General features: G+C 38.5%; 1 protein-coding gene across 4 annotated transcripts in view; it reads right to left on the reverse strand.

The window, feature by feature from the left end:
* HACE1 (HECT domain and ankyrin repeat containing E3 ubiquitin protein ligase 1) overlaps nucleotides 1-17,889 on the reverse strand; it is a 126,580-nt gene extending 108,691 nt beyond the window's left edge. For 2 of the 4 annotated variants that reach the window (XM_025294650.2, XM_025294646.3), the window contains exons 1-5: nucleotides 17,587-17,888; nucleotides 10,699-10,753; nucleotides 9,573-9,662; nucleotides 8,693-8,797; nucleotides 1,044-1,119 (exon numbers count right to left, since the gene is read on the reverse strand). In XM_025294650.2, coding sequence (XP_025150435.1) covers nucleotides 1,044-1,119; nucleotides 8,693-8,797; nucleotides 9,573-9,662; nucleotides 10,699-10,753; nucleotides 17,587-17,662 — 402 coding nt within the window. In that variant the 5' untranslated portion in view covers nucleotides 17,663-17,888. Of the gene's footprint in view, nucleotides 1-1,043; nucleotides 1,120-8,692; nucleotides 8,798-9,572; nucleotides 9,663-10,698; nucleotides 10,754-17,586 lie in introns of all 4 variants that reach the window. The other 2 variants (XM_025294649.3, XM_045161959.1) reach the window with 2 other exon arrangements.
* Between the last annotated feature and the right edge of the window lie 972 nt (nucleotides 17,890-18,861).

The raw sequence follows: 18,861 nt of genomic DNA on the forward strand, positions 1-18,861 counted from the left end.
AATGTTATGTGGCAGCATGAGTGGGAGGGAGGTTTAGGGAAGAAAGGGTGCATGTATATATATAGCTGAGTCCCTCTGCTGTTCACCTGAAACTATCACAGCTTTGTTAACCATCTATGTGTGTATGTATGCTCAGTTGCTCAGTCATGTTCAACTTTTTGCAGCCCCATGGACTGTAGTCTACCAGGCTCCTCTGTCCATAGAATCTTTCAGGCATACTGGAGTGGGTTACCATTTCCTACTCTAGGGGAGCTTCCTGACCCAGGGACTAAACCCGCATCTCTTGCATCACTTGCACTGGCAGGTGGATTCTTTACCACTGTGCCACCTGGGAAGCCCTGTTAATTGGCTACACCCCAATACAAAATAAAAAGTTCAAAAGAAAAAAAAAAAGAGAATGTTTATTTTTTTTCAGGCTAAGAGTGTCATAAAGTAGATGTATATTTATTTGACATAAAATGCCATACAATTCACGGTCTTACAATTCATCTATTTAAAGCATACAGCTTACTGGGTTTTAGTATATTCAGAGTTGTGCAATCATCACTACAGTCAATTTTAGAACATTTTCATTTCCCCCAAAGAAGCCCTGTACCCATTAGCACTCCCATTTCCTGAGATGGATACAGAAGATACATGTCTCACTCTGACTCTGCCACCTGGATGAAGAAACTCATCCACTGCCTTCAGTTTTTCTTACTGATACTCTTCTGCTTTTTTCTCATAGGACTCTTAGAGGCAATGAATTCTGACAGTAGTCGGGAGACAGTATAGGCATCATAACAAAACAAACATCACATCATTTTTATTGCCTCACTTTTATAATTCTGCTGAGTTCAGAACAAATCAAGTCTAAATATTTCACCCTTAACATCAATATGTATAAATTAGCTGAGAAGTGTACCTGAAATCATTCTGTATCTTCTCAATTACTACAAAGAAATAACTGCAGAAATATTTGTACTACACTTTGCATTACTATTACTTTTGATATTATTTTTTAAAAGTATTTCTAAAATCTCAGACAAAAACTCAGCACTTACTGCAGTAAGACCTTCATTATTACAAATGTTGACATCAGCACTGTATTCTAATAATTTACTCATGCATTTCTTTTGCCTGAAAAGAAAAAGAGACAGTAAAGACAACTGTTACTAGGAAAATAAACAAATGAAAATTATTTTACTGAAATATTAACTACACTCAATATTGACTGATAGCAAATAACCTGTATCTGCAATATTTAAATAAATACTTCAATAAATAAATGTAGCATATGAAACAGAATTGTTTCTATGACTCAAAGATAATAGGATTTTAAAAAGGCACAATGAGGTTTTAATGCCATTGGGACAAATTCATCACTGAAAATGCTATGAAATTTCTAGTGTTGACAGAATATTTGAAATAGTAATCTTCATTAAAAATATAAGACATTCATAAGTCTAATGGAAGAGGAATGGATAGAGTAAAATGACATCTCAATGAACGCTGTATCCTATATTCTTGATTGTATAGTATTTAAAATACTAAGATGAGTTGTAAAAAATAAATTAATAAAATGGCCATCTATTCATACCCTTACCCACTTAATTTTTTTTCAGCTTTTTTACTGTAGTAAAATACACATAACATAAATTTATCATCTTAACCGTTTTTAAGTGTACAGTGCAGTAATCTCAGGGTTCCCTGGTGGCTCAGACAGTAAAGAATCTGCCTGCAATGCAGGAGGCCTGGGTTCTATCCCTGGGTCAGGAAGATCCCCTGGAGAAAGGAATGACTACCCACTCCAGTATTCTTGCCTGGAGAATTCCATGGACAGAGAAGCCTGGCAGGCTACGGTCCATGGGGTCGCAAAGAGTCAGATACGACTGAGCGACTAACATTTGATCACTTGACCACCAATATTAAGTATATTCATATTGTTGTGCAACCACCATCACCATCCATCTCAAGAACACTTTTCAGCTTTCTGAAACTCTGCATCCATTAAACAGAACTCCCCATTCCCTCTCCTGCTAGTCCCTGGCCAACCACTATTCTACATTTTATCTCTACAATTTGCCCTTATCTAAATCAATAACCTCAGATATGCAGATGACACCACCCTTATGGCAGAAAGTGAAGAGGAACTAAAAAGCCTCTTGATGAAAGTGAAAGTGGGGAGTGAAAAAGTTGGCTTAAAGCTCAACATTCAGAAAACTAAGATCATGGCATCTGGTCCCATCACTTCATGGGAAATAGATGGGGAAACAGTGGAAACAGTGTCAGACTTTATTTTTGGGGCTCCAAAATCACTGCAGATGGTGACTGCAGCCATGAAATTAAAAGACGCTTACTCCTTGGAAGGAAAGTTATGACCAACCTAGATCAGATCAGATCAGATCAGTCGTTCAGTCCTGTCCGACTCTTTGCGACCCCATTAATTGCAGCACGCCAGGCCTCCCTGTCCATCACCAACTCCCGGAGTTCACTCAGACTCACGTCCATCGAGTCAGTGATGCTATCCAGCCATCTCATCCTGTCATCCCCTTCTCCTCCTGCCCCTAATCCCTCCCAGCATCACAGTCTTTTCCAATGAGTCAGTCCTTCGCATGAGGTGGCCAAAGTACTGGAGTTTCAGCTTTAGCATCATTCCTTTCAAAGAAATCCCAGGGCTGATCTTCAGAATGGACTGGTTGGATCTCCTTGCAGTCCAAGGGACTCTCTAGAGTCTTCTCCAACACCACAGTTCAAAAGCATCAATTCTTTGGCGCTCAGCCTTCTTCACAGTCCAACCTAGATAGCATATTCAAAAGCAGAGACGTTACTTTGCCAACAAAGGTCCGTCTAGTCAAGGCTATGGTTTTTCCTGTGGTCATGTATGGATGTGAGAGTTGGACTGTGAAGAAGACTGAGTGCTGAAGAATTGATGCTTTTGAAGTGTGGTGTTGGAGAAGACTCTTGAGAGTCCCTTGGACTGCAAGGAGATCCAACCAGTCCATTCTGAAGGAGATCAGCCCTGGGATTTCTTTGGAGGGAAAGATGCTGAAGCTGAAACTCCAGTACTTTGGCCACCTTATGCGAAGAGTTGACTCATTGGAAAAGACTCTGATGGTGGGAGGGATTGGGGGCAGGAGGAGAAGGGGACGACAGAGGATGAGATGGCTGGATACCATCACTGTCTCGATGGATGTGAGTCTGAGTAAACTCCAGGAGTTTGTGATGGACAGGGAGGCCTGACGTGCTGCAATTCATGGGGTCGAAAAGAGTCGGACATGACTGAGCGACTGAACTGAACTGAACTGAAATGTCTCACAGAAGTAGAATCATACAGTTTGTCTTTTTGTGACTGGCTTATTTCACTTAGTATAATCTCCTCAAGGCTCATCCATGTTGCAGCATACAACATGGATACAGAATTTCCTACCTTTTAAGGGGCTTCCCAGGTGGTGCTAGCAATAAAGAACCTGCCTGCCAATGCAGGAGATGTAAGAAACGAGGGTTCAAAAAAAAAAAAAAAAAGAAACGAGGGTTCAATCCTTGGGTTGGGAAGATCCCCTGGAGAAGGGCATGGCAACCCACTCCAGTATTCTTGCCTGGAGAATCTGATGGATAGAGGGGCCTGGTAGGCTACAATCCACAGGGTCGCTCAGAGTTGAACTCAGCTGAAGCAACTTAGCACTCACATAGGCTGAATAATATTCCACTGTATGTATATACCACATTTAGTTTATCCATTCATGTGCAAATGGATGCTGAGATTCCTTTATTTTAGCTATTGTGAATAATACTGCTATGAATTCAAGTATACAAATATTTCTGCAAGACTCTGCATGAAATTGTGGGGGGTATATACCCAGAAGTGGAACTGCTGGATCATAATATAATTCTATTTTTATTTTTGAGGAAGCAATGAACTAGTTTCCAGAGCATCTGTACCATTTCCCTTTCTCACCAACAGAGCACAAGGGGTCCAATTTCTCCACACCCTCATCAACACTTGTCATGTTTTTTTTGATAGCCATACTAATGAATCTTAGTTGGTATCTCATGGTAGTTTTAACTGGCATTTCCCTGATTAGGGATATTAAGCATCTTTTCTTGATCTGGACATCTGTATATCTTACTTGGAGACATATCTACAAAAGCATGTTGCTGTCTTTTGAACTGCCTACCCATGTCATTTTGCTCACAATGCTTGCTCCTAGCCTGATTCATTCTTCCTCACTCTTCAGTGTTTATCTCAATTTCTCCTTCATTAATAATTAAATGAAAACTCATGCTTTGGAAACAAAGTGATACACACACACCTATATGTATACACACATATGTATATGTGTGTGTGTATATATATATAAAATATACAATTTATGTATATGCTTAACTATGCTCAGTAATGAATTAAGAAAATATGATTTAATCTGTGGCACGAAAAAGTTAATGATCTAGTTAAGTAAATGATTATATACATACATTAAAAAATATAAAATGGGGTATACATAATAGCATATCATGTATAATGTTATACAACATAGTATATATCGTATTAATGTGAATACTGAGATACTGTGATTTACAGTAAGAATGTATTTTTATATATTTGGTCTTAATCCACACTTCTTGGCTCACAGTTCTAAACCCTGAACAATTAAAAGCAATGGGCCTCTTTTCCTGAAAAGAGGTGAAGGTGACTTTTGGGTTCCACCCAACGGTGGGGGCTAGTTGCCAGGAGAATCAACCACATATTAGAGGGCACTTTCAGTCCCACTCCTATTTCCAGGGAGGGGATAGCAACCAGAGGTTGAATCAGCTGCTAACAGCCAATGATTTAAGTCAATAATGACTATGTAATGATGTCTGCTGCTGCTGCTGCTGCTAAGTCGCTTCAGTTGTGTCTGACTCTGTGCGACCCCATAGACGGCAGCCCACCAGGCTCCCCTGTCCCTGGGATTCTCCAGGCAAGAACACTGGAGTGGGTTGCCATTTCCTTCTCCAATGCATGAAAGTGAAAAGTGAAAGTGAAGTCGCTCAGTTGTGCCCAACTCTTAGCGACCCCATGGACTGCAGCCTATGAGGCTCCTCCATCCATGGGATTTTCCAGGCAAGAGTACTGGAGTGGGGTGCCATCGCCTTCTCCGGTAATGATGTCTACATAGACCCAAAAGGACAATTTTTTGTCCCTTTCAGGAAGAGCTTCCATGGAGGGGAACCAAAATGCTTCTACCTGCGACCATGCCCAAATCTCTTTGTTCAGGACCTCACCCAGTGTATCTATCTCTTCATCTGGTTACTGACTCATATCCTTTAATACTCTCTTATAAAAAAAAAAAATGGTACTCTAGTGAGTAAACAAACACATTTTCCTGAGTTCAGTGAGCCCTTCTAGCAAATTAATCAAGCCCAAGAAAGGGATCACAGCAAACTGATTTCTAGCCAGTTAGTCAAAAGTACTAGTTACAACCAGGACTCTTGACAGGAATCCTGAGTTGGAAGGGGATGGCAGAACCTCCAATCTGTAGCCAGTCAGTCAGAAAACTACTTGAAACTGACCTGGCAACTGGCATCTGAAGTGAAGGGTGGTCTATAGGACTGAGCCTTGACCAACAGAATCTGCTTCTAACTGAAGGTACATCATAGTGTCAGAATTGATCTGACTTTTAGGAAACTGCTGTCATTTGAGACTTGCTTGTTGGTTTGATGAAACCTACAACTGCCCCGCCAACGTACACACACACATACACACACTGGAATTGGGTCCAGGAACCCTTTGCAAATAAGCTACACATATATAATATATGGTATACAGAGAATATACATAATACATGTAATATAATAACTATTTACTCTGATAATAAATTTCTTCATACCCTATCACATTTCTTTAATCAACTCAGTACTAAGCATAGCTAACTAATTACTAATTATTCAATCTAATAATAGCTATCGGTTCAGTCGATCAGTCGTGTCCGATCTGTAACCCCATGGACTGCAGCACGCCAGGCTTCCCTGTCCATCACCAACTCCTGGAGCTTGATCAAACTCATGTCCATCGAGCCAGAGATGTCATTCAACCATCTCATCCTCTGTATATATAATAGTTATAATTGTTATTAACTGAATAAACCTTTTAAAAGAAAACAAATTACTTTTCTTGCTATGACTCTTTCTTTCTAAAATGAAGTTAAATTCAACTAAAATCAGCATTTTAATCAAAGAAATGGAAGAAAATAAAGCTCTGAGTAAACTTAAAAGTTCAAACATTTACAAAGTTTCTTCATCGAATACAGTTATGAAAACCTTAGGAAATAAATCTTCATTACTGTGAGGAAACAGACTACAAAATCCTATTAAAATTAATATTACATTGTTTAAATTATGCCTCTGTGTGTGTGTGATGGCACCCATAATGTGGGACTTCTAAAATCCTATTCAGAAGCCTGATGTGGACCATTGGCCTATTGTCAAAATAAACACTTAGGTAGGACTGTGCCAGGGAAAGGGTTCCAAAGAAGTGTTTAGGGCAGAGGTTTGTTGAAGAGAAGCCACAAAACATAATGCTCCCCCTCCCAAAAATGAACTGCAAAAGGTACAGGGCACTATGAGAGAATTATATCCTTTTTCTTACTTAACAATCATCACTGCTATTTTCCATAACCTTGAGTAAATCAAAAAGACCCATTAAGTGCTCACCTCTTTTGCTTAGAATGGAGCTAAAATATTAACTAATACATGAGCTCTACCCTTTATGAGCTCACAGTCTAGCTCAAAAAAAATAGTGAAAAAATGTTTCAAATCTGACCAATATGCAACCTAAAGATAACACAATAATTTTTAAGTCTTCTCTTTTAAAATTCTCATATAATCATGAGCAATGCTGGATCCTTTTGTACAGGAAGCAACAACTTTCCTGGCTTGATACTGCAACAATTATAAGTGTATGGTAACCCAAAGGACAGAGGGACCAGTCATCCAAGTGCTCTGAGGCAACCTAAGGGGTCTTCCACTAGAAAGGAAGGCAATTTAGTACTAACGTACACAGCACTGATGGCTGAAGATAAAAACTCTAAAGCTGGCCAAGAGAAGTAGTCTACCTTTCTGACAATAACAGATGAGGGAACAAAACAAAAAATCCCACAAATCAGATGGACCAGCCAAAGGGGCAGAATTCACCTATGACCGCTGCTTCAGTCTAGACAAATTTGAACTTGTAGAGAAATCACACCAAAAAACATTTTCTGAAACCATCAAAAGCTACAGGAACAAGTAGCTTTAAGTTGAACAAGCTGTCCCTAAGCTGTATAAGGCACCCATTTAGTAAATAAAAAACAAAATAGTTATGTACTGAATATCAAAAGTAATCTTTATAGGAATGAAATGCATCCAAGTTAGATGCTATGTAAGGGTTCTGGACTCTTCTTATTCCTTTTCTCTTGACTGATTTGCCATATGAATTATGAAATAATATGTCATATGTTTTCATCTTTAAAATGTAATGGTCTCCAAATTGAATGTCTCACCAAAAAAAAAAAAAGATAAATATTTGAGGTGATGGATGAGAGAAATCCCTTCACAATGTATAGATAAAATCATGATGTACAGTATAACTATATGTATAATTTTACTTGCCAATTATACTTCAACAAAGCCTGCGGGAGTGGGGGAAGCAATGGTCTCCTAAATGACAAAGTCCCCTACTACAGCAGGAGTAGGCGTTTTATCCCTGCTGTGCACCAACCTGTCCTTCCATTTACAGTTGTTGAGACAATTTTTTATATGTAACTTCTAAAAAGAGCTTTGTCGCTAACCTACCAATACATGGGATAATGGATCTAAACCTGACAGGGTCAAAGACTATGCCTCTCCCACGTCCAACCTAGATATCACTATCATTCTTATTTTACTGGTTCCACTTTAACCCTTATCTGAAAAAATTTGGTCTCACATTGATGAAGTTGACAATTTTAGCCCCATATCTATCTCACTTAGGCAGCCACCTTAACTATGCAGAATTTCAGTTCAAAACAGGCAACAAAAATACTTTCCAGAGTAATCAAAAGAATAAACACGTAGAAATATTTTTCAAAGAGAAGTTTTCTTAAAGTTCCTCAAGCCCTGAATCAAAAACTACTTATTTTAATTATAAACATAATTCCAACCATTTTGGTCTGGTTTCTCAGTCCAAGAGAATTTTAAGAAGTGAAAAATATTGTAGAGGCAGATACAGATGTGACTGTGAAATTCTCAACAAAAAAGGAGAAATCCATAAAAAGTACAATACGGTTTAAAATAGCACACAATGAGTTAGTACACTCATTCACAAATAATTATAAACTAAATAAAATATATTTACTCTGTCTTTAATTGCATTAATAAAATTAACCAAAAAATTTGGAAAGTAAGTCATGGAGTTAGATGTGGCAAAAGACTAGCAGGAAAAAGGACACTGAAACAAAGAGGTGAAAATTGTGCTTTTCAAAAAATGTCATTATAAGTAAACTCTCAGACAAACATATATTTAAGAAGAAAAATATTAGTGAACTACTTAATAAATTATTTATATTATTATAGTTATTTAAAAGGATAACATAATAATCCAAGACCCTCTTCCCAAGGCAAATATTGGGGGGGAAAAATTACTAAATGAAGGCAGAGTGCTTTCCTATGTCATAACTGATAATCCAACTTAAGCTACTCAAGAAAAAATATTTACCCATTTCTAGCTGCCAAGTGAAGAGGTGTACAGCCCGAAATATCTTGATAGTTAGGATTTGCTCCTTTCTTTAAAAGCAGAACCAAGCATTCCACTGATCCACAACTAAAACAACATTAAAAACAGTTCAGATGCATTTAACATACAGCCACAGAGACAAAGCTTAATTAAAAAATGAAAAACTCTATTAAACACATTATTTAGGGGGTCCATATTGACCAACAATTTAACTCCTATCACAAAGAGTAAATAACCTCTATTTTCAAGATGGTACATTCTACTACAAAATCTCTGAAGTATTTGAGAAATTCATATGAAACAAAATTTGGCTTTAGCACATAAAAGAAAACATGTAATACTCTGAACTTTTGGCCTTCCAGAAGCCAAATTTATATTGAAAAATCAATTTTATTTAGGGAGAGTTAGCACTACCTAAATCTTAAAAGGTGATATCAATAAACTGATTAGTTACACACTGGAACATTATGAATAAAAATCATTCTCACACCTAAGAAAAAAGTATAAAGCCAACAGCTTCACATTCAATTAGCATATAAAATCTTACATTGGTGGTATAAAAGTAAAATTTTGATTAATGTACCCTCTTAAATATATCCAGGAAAGATAAACCCCATACCTAACCTCCTCTAATCTGATCTAGGACAAGCAAAAACATAAGATATGACTTGAGTCCAATCCCAAAATTAAAAAACCATCTAGAGAAATGATGCAAGGGTGGCACACTATGGCCTCAATAAGACAAAGAACCACTCAGCTACCTGTTCTCATCTGTCTCCATAACTACTATGGAATCACATTGCTTCAAAGCTTACTGATCATCACTTTAGACCAGAGCTTAATCCAAAATATTTAGTCTTACTTTGCTGCAATGTGAAGCAAGCTTCTTTTCACACGTCCAAATGCATAATTGACATCAAACTTTGAATTTGATAGTAGTTCAGAAACAGACCTATGCAAAAAGAATATTTTTTTTAAAAAGTGTTTAAAAACATAATAACTCAAGTTAATAGCTCTTTAGTGTTACCCTTACCAATTACTCAAAAGGTTTTGTCTCACATCAGCCAAAAAACAAGGCACTACTCTTTACGCAGAGCACAGCAGCCACTGCAGCATCATCCAAAATTCAACTGCCCTCACCTATAAACTGGTGCTGAAGGGTTCCTCATCTGCAGCTCTGACTATGTCACCTGCTCTGAGGACACCTAAGTTGGCTTCAGCTCCCACTAGATTCTTGAGAAACAAAGACAGTAGGGCTGGCTGCTCCCTTTGCACAAAGTTGAGCCTATCTGTATTAATTTTGGCCAAATAAGAAAAATCAGACAAACATATTTTAATTATATCAGACAGGAATTTCAGAGCAAAAAAAAAAATCATTTATATTTTAAACTTGTTTCAAAATACAGTGTCTCTTTCTCCTCATAATACCAAACTACCTAATGGCTAACCATAGCAGAGTTGTCGGTTACAAGTTACACCTCATCACACAGCCAGACAACTGTATCTCACACAAGCCCTATAAGAGAAAAGTGTCAATGCTATATTAATAAAAAGAATATTTAAAGAAAAGAACTTCAAAATAGTAGAATATTAAGGAATAAGTTGTCCATCAGGCCTAACTTTCTGCTACAAAGGTCAGTAGTAACCTCTAACAGAAACCATATTTTTTTCACTATAAGTAATCAAGCAAGTTATTTTAATTTCTGACTATTCATTTAGAAAATCTCTTCACAACACTGTAAATCAACTATACTTCAAAAAATATGTAAATTTTTTAAAAAATTAAAGAAAGTCTCTAACCATAGATTATTATAGTTGATAAAGAACTTGGAAAATCCTGTTTCTTATTTCACAGATAGAAAATTATAACAGAGTTAAATAACTTGCCCCAGGTCATTATGTCCAAACTTTGTGTCCATGTTTATATACACAACCTCTAGGTAAATTCATATTCTTAAAAAATATAAATTTCTGAAATATGCACTCACCTGTGTTGATCAGCCATAACCATTGGCATTAATGTATAAACAGCAGTTTCATTATCTAAGTATTAAAAAAAAAACAGAAAAAGGAATTAATTTATCTCCTGTTTTTTCCAAAGGGTGAAACTTAACGACTATTTTAAAGTTTTCTTAACTCTAAATAAAACCCTAGGAGAAGAGGTGGAAGATAATTATGAACAGTGCCAAACACCAGAAGTATTACACATACTATTTGCAAAAATGTAGAATGTTTCATCATACCTACTAGTATTTTGGAGGAATTTTAAGTATATATGAATATCAAAGATATACACGCTAAATTAAATTTAAAACATTAAATATACATAATGGTTGCTTCATGTCAATACTGTAACAAAAGAAATTTTTAGAAGTTTTTATAAAACAGCATTAAAGTCTTACTTTTACTTATTACTTAATTTACGTTTTCATTTTTTATAGAATTCACAGAAATGATTCAAAAGAAGTTAAAAGTCAGTAATACCTATGATCTCATGTGATACTTATGTAAATTTCAGCCAGTGTTTGCATTTACTTTTATATATTACTAGTGGTCATTCCTCAATTCAATGCATTTTAGAGCTTCATGTTTTTTAATAAGTTATTTAAAATGAATACTCTAATACATCCCATCGGAGAAGGCAATGGCACCCCACTCCAGTACTCCTGCTTGGAAAATCCCAAGGACGGAGGAGCCTGGTAGGCTGCAGTCCATGGGGTTGCTAAGAGTCGGACACGACTGAGCGACTTCACTTTCACTTTTCCCTTCCATGCATTGGAGAAGGAAATAGCAACCCACTCCAGTGTTCTTGCCTGGAGAATCCCAGGGATGGGGGAGCCTGGTGGGCTTCCGTCTCTGGGGTCACACAGGGTCGGACACGACTGAAGCGACTTAGCAGCAGCAGCAATACATCCCATTTAGTCCTTAAAAAGTTAATAGTGGTGCTAAAATTAATGAGTTAAAGTTTGAGAAAAAGAGTATTTGCATATCAAAACATCTCCCCCAAATGCTAACTACAGAGGAAAAATAGTGAATTTACAGTGGAGAACACAGCAGATATCACCTTAATCAACTCAAAAAGGGTAACATCACCAGAAATAATACATATCGATATTTCACAGCGCTTGAGTTTCCACTGAGAAAAGCATACCACTTTCACAGTATTCTTGCCAAAAATCTTTAATTTACTCATGGGAAAAATAAGACAAATCCAAATTAAGGAGAATTCCACAAAATACGTGATTAGTCCTCTTTAAAAAGTCTCAAGACCATGAAAGACGAGGAAAAATTAGAATAATCACAGTTCAAGGGAGGCTAAGGAAACATGACAACTAAATGCAATGTCGTACCCTGGATTGGATCCCAAAATAGAAAAAAAGTATTAGCAGGAAAACTCCTGACATTCTAATAAACATCTGTAATGTCTCTAATAAATGTCTTAAATGCTAATAGCAATACACCAATATTAACTCCTTAGTTTTGATACTTGTACTTTGGTTGTATAAGATGTAAACATGAGGGGAAACTGAAGGGTATACAAGAACTGAGCAGTATTTATGCAACTTTTCTTTAAGTCTAAAATTACTTAAAAATGGAAAGTTAAAAAAAAAAAAGGAGAAGGAAAAGTTACTAAAAGATTCCTAAGAGAGGAGTCAACCAAATGTAATTAAGCTGTGGACTATGACTGGATGCTGACTCAAACAAACCAACTGTAAGATAGTATTTTTGAGAGGAGAAAACTGAATATGATGAACTAGGTATCTGATGAGAATTAAAAATTACTGTTGTGTTGGCTCTAATAATGGTATTGTGATTATGCTTGAAAAAATATTTAGAAATATATCTTGAAGTATTTATAGAACAGAACTAACCATTTCTGTACATTTTTATTCATTATTTTAACTATTTTTGAGTATGGACATGAAGAAGAATTTAGTCCCAGGAAACTTCACAAGTCCAGTGTGCAAATGCAACAGTTCTTTCACTATAAAAATAAAGTTAATAACCAAGGAATCCTATTAATAACTAACAGCCAACATGTTTTAAACCATTATCTTCAAGGTACTGTTCTAAACACTTCACATACAAATACATCATCTCTCTTATCCTCACGGGCACCTTATGAAGTAGGTACTAGTATTATCCCCATTTTGCAAATTAGAAAATTGAAGCACTAGTTAAGCAATAAGTATGTGACGGTGACGTTAAGTGGCTAAACTGGAATTCAAAGCTGGCTGATTCCAAAGCCCCCATTATAAAAATTTTACAGTGCACACAGTATACACTACATGTAAATAACCAAAAGGTCTACAATACAGTACTTATTCTCGACATGTACAACACAGTCTGTTTTATTCTCTTCTATTTCGATTTTTTCAAAATGTTATCTGCAATCACTAAATCATTCTCATTACCTATCAGGGAATCACCAACAGGAGTTGAAAAAACACTGGCCTAAGCCTCCCTCAGCATGGCAACACTCTTTCTCTCTTATAAAACACTTGCCCTCAAAAATCAAGACAATTTCAATTAAGCCACTCCATGATAAAGTCATAAACAGGAAATACCGTTATTTGTGAATTTAAACTTATATAACAAGATAGTACACAATTTTAAGTGAACATCATAAGTTCACATGGGTTTATTTACAGTGTTTATTCAGATAAAATTTATAGATAGATCTTATTTTTAAGTCAAAAAAATATAGCTTACATACACTAAAAGGTATGAAGACACAAATATAACCACAACTCTGATGCTAGGAGGAGACTCTCCAGCAAATACTAAGAAAATTCTGAATAAAATTTGCTGTCAGGTGCTTCCTTCTCCACACTCATGAAGAAATCTTGAGAATTAGGTATATAATGAAAGTTCAGAGTGATAAGATTAAACTTTCTCTCACTTAAGAGTGGTAAGACTAAACTTTCTCTCACTTTATTAGATACATTGGCCATTTTTATTAATAGTTTCAGAAAACTGTTTAAAGGAAAACTTCAAAGACCAGAAAGCTCAGATTCACTATGTATTATTCAATTTCTCCTCAAACCATAAAATGGAGGATTTTTTTTTAATTGGTAATTGCACTCATCTCACACACTAGTAAAGTAATGCTCAAAATTCTCCAAGCCAGGCTTCTGCAATACGTGAACCGTGAACTTCCAGATGTTCAAGCTGGTTTTAGAAAAGGCAGAGGAACCAGAGATCAAATTGCCAACATCCGCTGGATCATGGAAAAAGCAAGAGAGTTCCAGAAAAACATCTATCTCTGCTTTATTGACTATGCCAAAGCCTTTGACTGTGTGGATCACAATCAACTGTGGAAAATTCTGAAAGAGATGGGAATACCAGACCACCTGACCTGCCTCGAGAAACCCATATGCAGGTCAGGAAGCAACAGTTAGAACTGGACATGGAACAACAGACTGGTTCCAAATAGGAAAAGGAGTACGTCAAGGCTGCATATTGTCACCCTGCTTATTTAACTTATATGCAGAGTACATCATGAAAAACGCTGGGTTGGAAGAAGCACAAGCTGGAATCAAGATTGCTGGGAGAAATATCAATAACCTCGGATATGCAGATGACACCACCCTTATGGCAGAAAGTGAAGAGGAACTCAAAAGCCTCTCGATGAAAGTGAAAGTGGAGAGTGAAAAAATTGGCTTAAAGCTCAACATTCAGAAAACTAAGATCATGGCATCTGGTCCCATCACTTCATGGGAAATAGATGGGGAAACAGTGGAAACAGTGTCAGACTTTATTTTTGGGGGCTCCAAAATCACTGTAGATGGTGACTGCAGCCATGATATTAGACAACGCTTACTCCTTGGAAGGAAAGTTATGACCAACCTAGATGGCATATTCAAAAGCAGAGACATTACTTTGCCAACAAAGGTCTGCTAGTCAAGGCTATGGTTTTTCCAGTGGTCATGTATAGATGTGAGAGTTGGACTGTGAAGAAAGCTGAGTGCTGAAAAATTGATGCTTTTGAACTGTGGTGTTGGAGAAGACTCTTGAGAGTCCTGTGGACTGGAAGGAGATCCAATCAGTCCATTCTGAAGGAGATCAGCCCTGGGATTTCTTTGGAAGGAATGATGCTAAAGCTGAAACTCCAGTACTTTGGCCACCTCATGCAAAGAGTTGACTCACTGGAAGAGACTCTGATGCTGGGAGGGATTGGGGGCAGGAGGAGAAGGGGAGAGTATGAGACGGCTGGATGGCATCACTGACTCAATGGACATGGGTTTGAGTGAACTCCAGGAGTTGGTGATGGACAGGGAGGCCTGGCGTGCTGCAATTCATGGGGTCGCAAAGAGTCAGACACGACTGAGCGACTGAACTGAACTGAACTGAACTGAATTATCCTAATCATCATTCAAGCATATATTCCAATGGGCTCAAGTTCTATTATTTTATTAAACAAATTACATTCAATGTAAATGCAGTAGTTTAAGATTTTTTTCCCACATTAAACAAACAATATAAGCCAACTTTTTAAAGTGCACTGAGAATCTATATCCCTAACATCATTGTTTTCCCTTACTTCCTATCTCACAAGATTCCTGTTAGTCCTAATAATCAGCACTCCATTATTTAGTGGGAATACTCAAGTTTTCATCATCTCAAGGGAACATAAATATGTCCTCCCAGTATCCAATTCAGTAAATATCTGCAGTTTAATCCTATGTAACAAAGTTAACTTTAGAGTGAAGTCTGATTAAAAATGCCAACCTTAATAATTTATTCCAATCAAATGATTAATAACCGAATTCTAACAAAGCAAGGTAAATATTTGATTATTTCCTAAATTTAGCTAGAATTTAGTCTCATAAATTCTGTTCAGCCCTTAAAATGTAAGCAGAACAATCTGGATTTTTGTAACTGGAATGTAACACACACATACACACACACACACACACACACACGCATGCGCGAGCGTACTTGAAAGAGCTGATTTCAAAGAATTCAAAAAGAGTCATCAGAATTTGGGGATAAATTACAACAAGATGAGGAAACTCATTATAATCATAGAAAAATGTAAGCAACTTGCAGAAAAGTTTTATTTTTCATTACTCTAGTGTCCAGGGACTCTCAGACTGTCAGTGGAACTTTCTGTTCCAGAGAGTAACTTGAGAGGCTGATACTTAGTCTTTAAAATCTTGATATAATTAGATCTATATTCTTCTATGTAATAATCCTAAAGAAATAATTATAAAGGCAGACTAAGATTTAAAAATGAAAGACGTTCCTCATAAAATCTATTATAAAAAATTAGATTCAATGTTTGTTACATATCATATGAAAGCCTGAAAAATCATTAAGCATGTTTAAAGATATAAAAAGCGTTGTGCTTTCCAAAAGCAGAACAAAAGACTATATGCAGTATGATCTTAATTTGGTAGAGAAAGAAATAATAATAGAAAGAACTCAAGAAAATACTAGGCATTGTTTATTACTGGGTGAGAAATAATAGATTTTTTTTTCTTTCAAGATTTTCTACAATGAAAACATACTACCTTTAAAATCAGGAAATATTATCCAAGTATTCTAAGTCACATTTATGTTAAAAATAATAATAATAATTGAGATTTAAGCTGAGCAATACAAATTGCTGTCAATGAAACTACACACGCAGCAGCAGACACCAGAAAATCTGTGAGAAATGAGTAAGCACTTAAAAAATGAACTCAACGTGGAAACAAAACAGAGAAAGAGTAAGCCGAAGGCAAAAGTCTTGTTCCTAACAGCAGGATTATTTTCAGTCTGTTACTTTATACTAGCAAAGTACCAAGTACAAACGTACTTTTCAGAAACAGTCAACTCAAATTATGCTGTTCTCAATCATAGGTGGAAACAAGGGAAAATCTTTTCAGGAAAATCATCCCTAGGTTTCCAGTCCACATTTCTTTGATGACTCTGTGCCAAGGTCTCCTTCCCTAACTTAAAAATCACTGCTCCAGCAGCAATTCAAAGAAAGTTTCCGGGCGGGGGCGGGGGCGGATATAAACTAATACAATGCATTAAAAAGAAAAACAAATCACCAGCCATAACTGCACCCTTTCTCTCAGTTGCGTGTACACAATCAAAAGCCTCTAAGAGGCAGCACGGCTCTCACCCACTACCACTAAACCATTCATGAGGCTGCAAACAAAATGGCTTTCTCACCTCTTTTATTACTTGTGTGTTACCTATCCTGAAGGAACTCTTACACACTTAACTAAAAATTACTAAACTACAAGGATCATGCCTTACTCCTTTGTAGAAGCATCATAGCCCCACACTGTCTGAAGTGGATATGCATATTAAAGTGTATACATGTAAACAAACAAGCACTTCAAGTACACGTTTGACATTTGATCTCCTTTTATTTATCTGCTTATTGTAAAAAATGGCGCTCTACATGTTGAAAAAGAAAAGACCGCTTAATTACCCTCAGCAGCTTAAAGTAAACGATACTACTTGGGTTGGGGCGGGGGGGATCTCTCTACCCTACCCTCCCCCCCGCCCCCCGCCCCAGCATTTCCAGGCAGCAAATGGAATAAGGCCAACAACTATGCTGTCTTCTGAATCCGGGTCTCCGCCATCCGGGCGATATTTCTGCTCCTTCTCCGAAACCCCTAACCGACAGTCCGGAGAGACTTCCTTCAAGTCCTGCTTCTTCCAGCTGCGGGACACCCACGGCCCGGGCCCCTCCCACAAACTCCACCTGCCCGGGGCGGGAGTGCTGGCCGAGAGGTAGCCAGGGGTCCCAGACCGGCCCCTCCCTGCCAAGGAAAGTAAATGTGGGCGTTTGTTCAGCTTGCAGTTAGTCTCCCCCACCCCCCGCAGCTCCCCGAGCCCAGCCCCGGACGGCCCCAGCCCCGCGGCCGGCTCACCATCGGGCAGCTCCACGGTGCGCGCGCGACGCAGCGAGCGCGTCAGGCGATTGAGCTGCTCCATCGCTCTCTCCATCCTCGGCGCGCCCTCCGCGCTCCCCCAGCCCGCCCGCGGCCTCCGCAGTCGGAGCCCTACATCCCGCCCCGCGCCCGTCCCGCGGGCGGTGGTGCCGGCTCGCCCGGACTAACTCCCGGGGCTGCGGGGAAAGCTCGGGCCGCGTCCTCCGTCCGGGGGCTGTCGGTCCGACGACTGAGGAGACACCCGCCGACGAGGACTGCGCTCTCGCCCTTCCTGCGGCCGCCGCCCCCGCTTCCCTCTCGGACTCGCACAGCCTTCTGGGAGCAGTAGTTTGGGGCCGCGCGCGCCCGGGGCGGAGCCACGCTCGGTGCGCCTGTGGCTACACGCCTCCACCACGCAGACGCCGGGGTAGAGCGGTGTGTGCGGGAACCAATGCGCAACCTGGGCGTACCCGCAAGTTCATGGGGAAAATACCAGGGTGTTCCCACGCCCTCTTTTTCTGCTCCACAAAGTTTTACGCGAGCAGCTCGCTTCAACTCCATCGGATTATATAGCCGATTGGGGATTTGCACAATTGTTCTTAACAAAAAAAAAATCCATCCTCAATCTTGCCAGTATTCGTACGCTTTCCAGATACATGAACTTCTGATATGTTAGATTTTCATATGTCAGATTTAAACAATCATAAAGTCAAACAATGCAAACGCAGAATATACTTCTTCCTTCGTTCAGTTCAGTCGCTCAGCCGTTTCCGACCCTTTACGACCCCATGGACAGCAGCAGCCAGGCTTTCCTGTCCATCACCAACTCCCTGAGCTTGCTCAAACTCATGTCCATCGAGTTGGTGATGCCATCCAACCATCTCATCCTCTGTCATCCCCTTCTCCTCCTCCTGCCTTCAACCTTTCCCAGCATCAGGGTCTTTTCAAATGAGTCAGTTCTTCCTATCAGCTGGCCAAAGTATTGGAGCTTCAACATCACTGCTTCAAATGAATATTCGGGACTGATTTTCTTTAGGATGGACTGGTTGGATCTCCTTGCAGTCCAAGGGACTCTCAAGAGTCTTATCCAATACCACAGTTCAAAAGCATAAATTCTTCAGCGCTCAGCTTTCTTTATAGTCCAACTCTCAAATCCATACATGACTACTAGAAAAACTATAGCTTTGACTAGACGGACCTATGTTGGCAAAGTAATGTTTCTGCTTTTTAATATTCTGTCTAGGTTGGTCATAGCTTTTCTTCCAAGGAGTAAGC

Source organism: Bubalus bubalis, chromosome 10 (assembly GCF_019923935.1).
Source record: "Bubalus bubalis isolate 160015118507 breed Murrah chromosome 10, NDDB_SH_1, whole genome shotgun sequence".
NCBI lineage: Eukaryota > Metazoa > Chordata > Mammalia > Artiodactyla > Bovidae > Bubalus > Bubalus bubalis.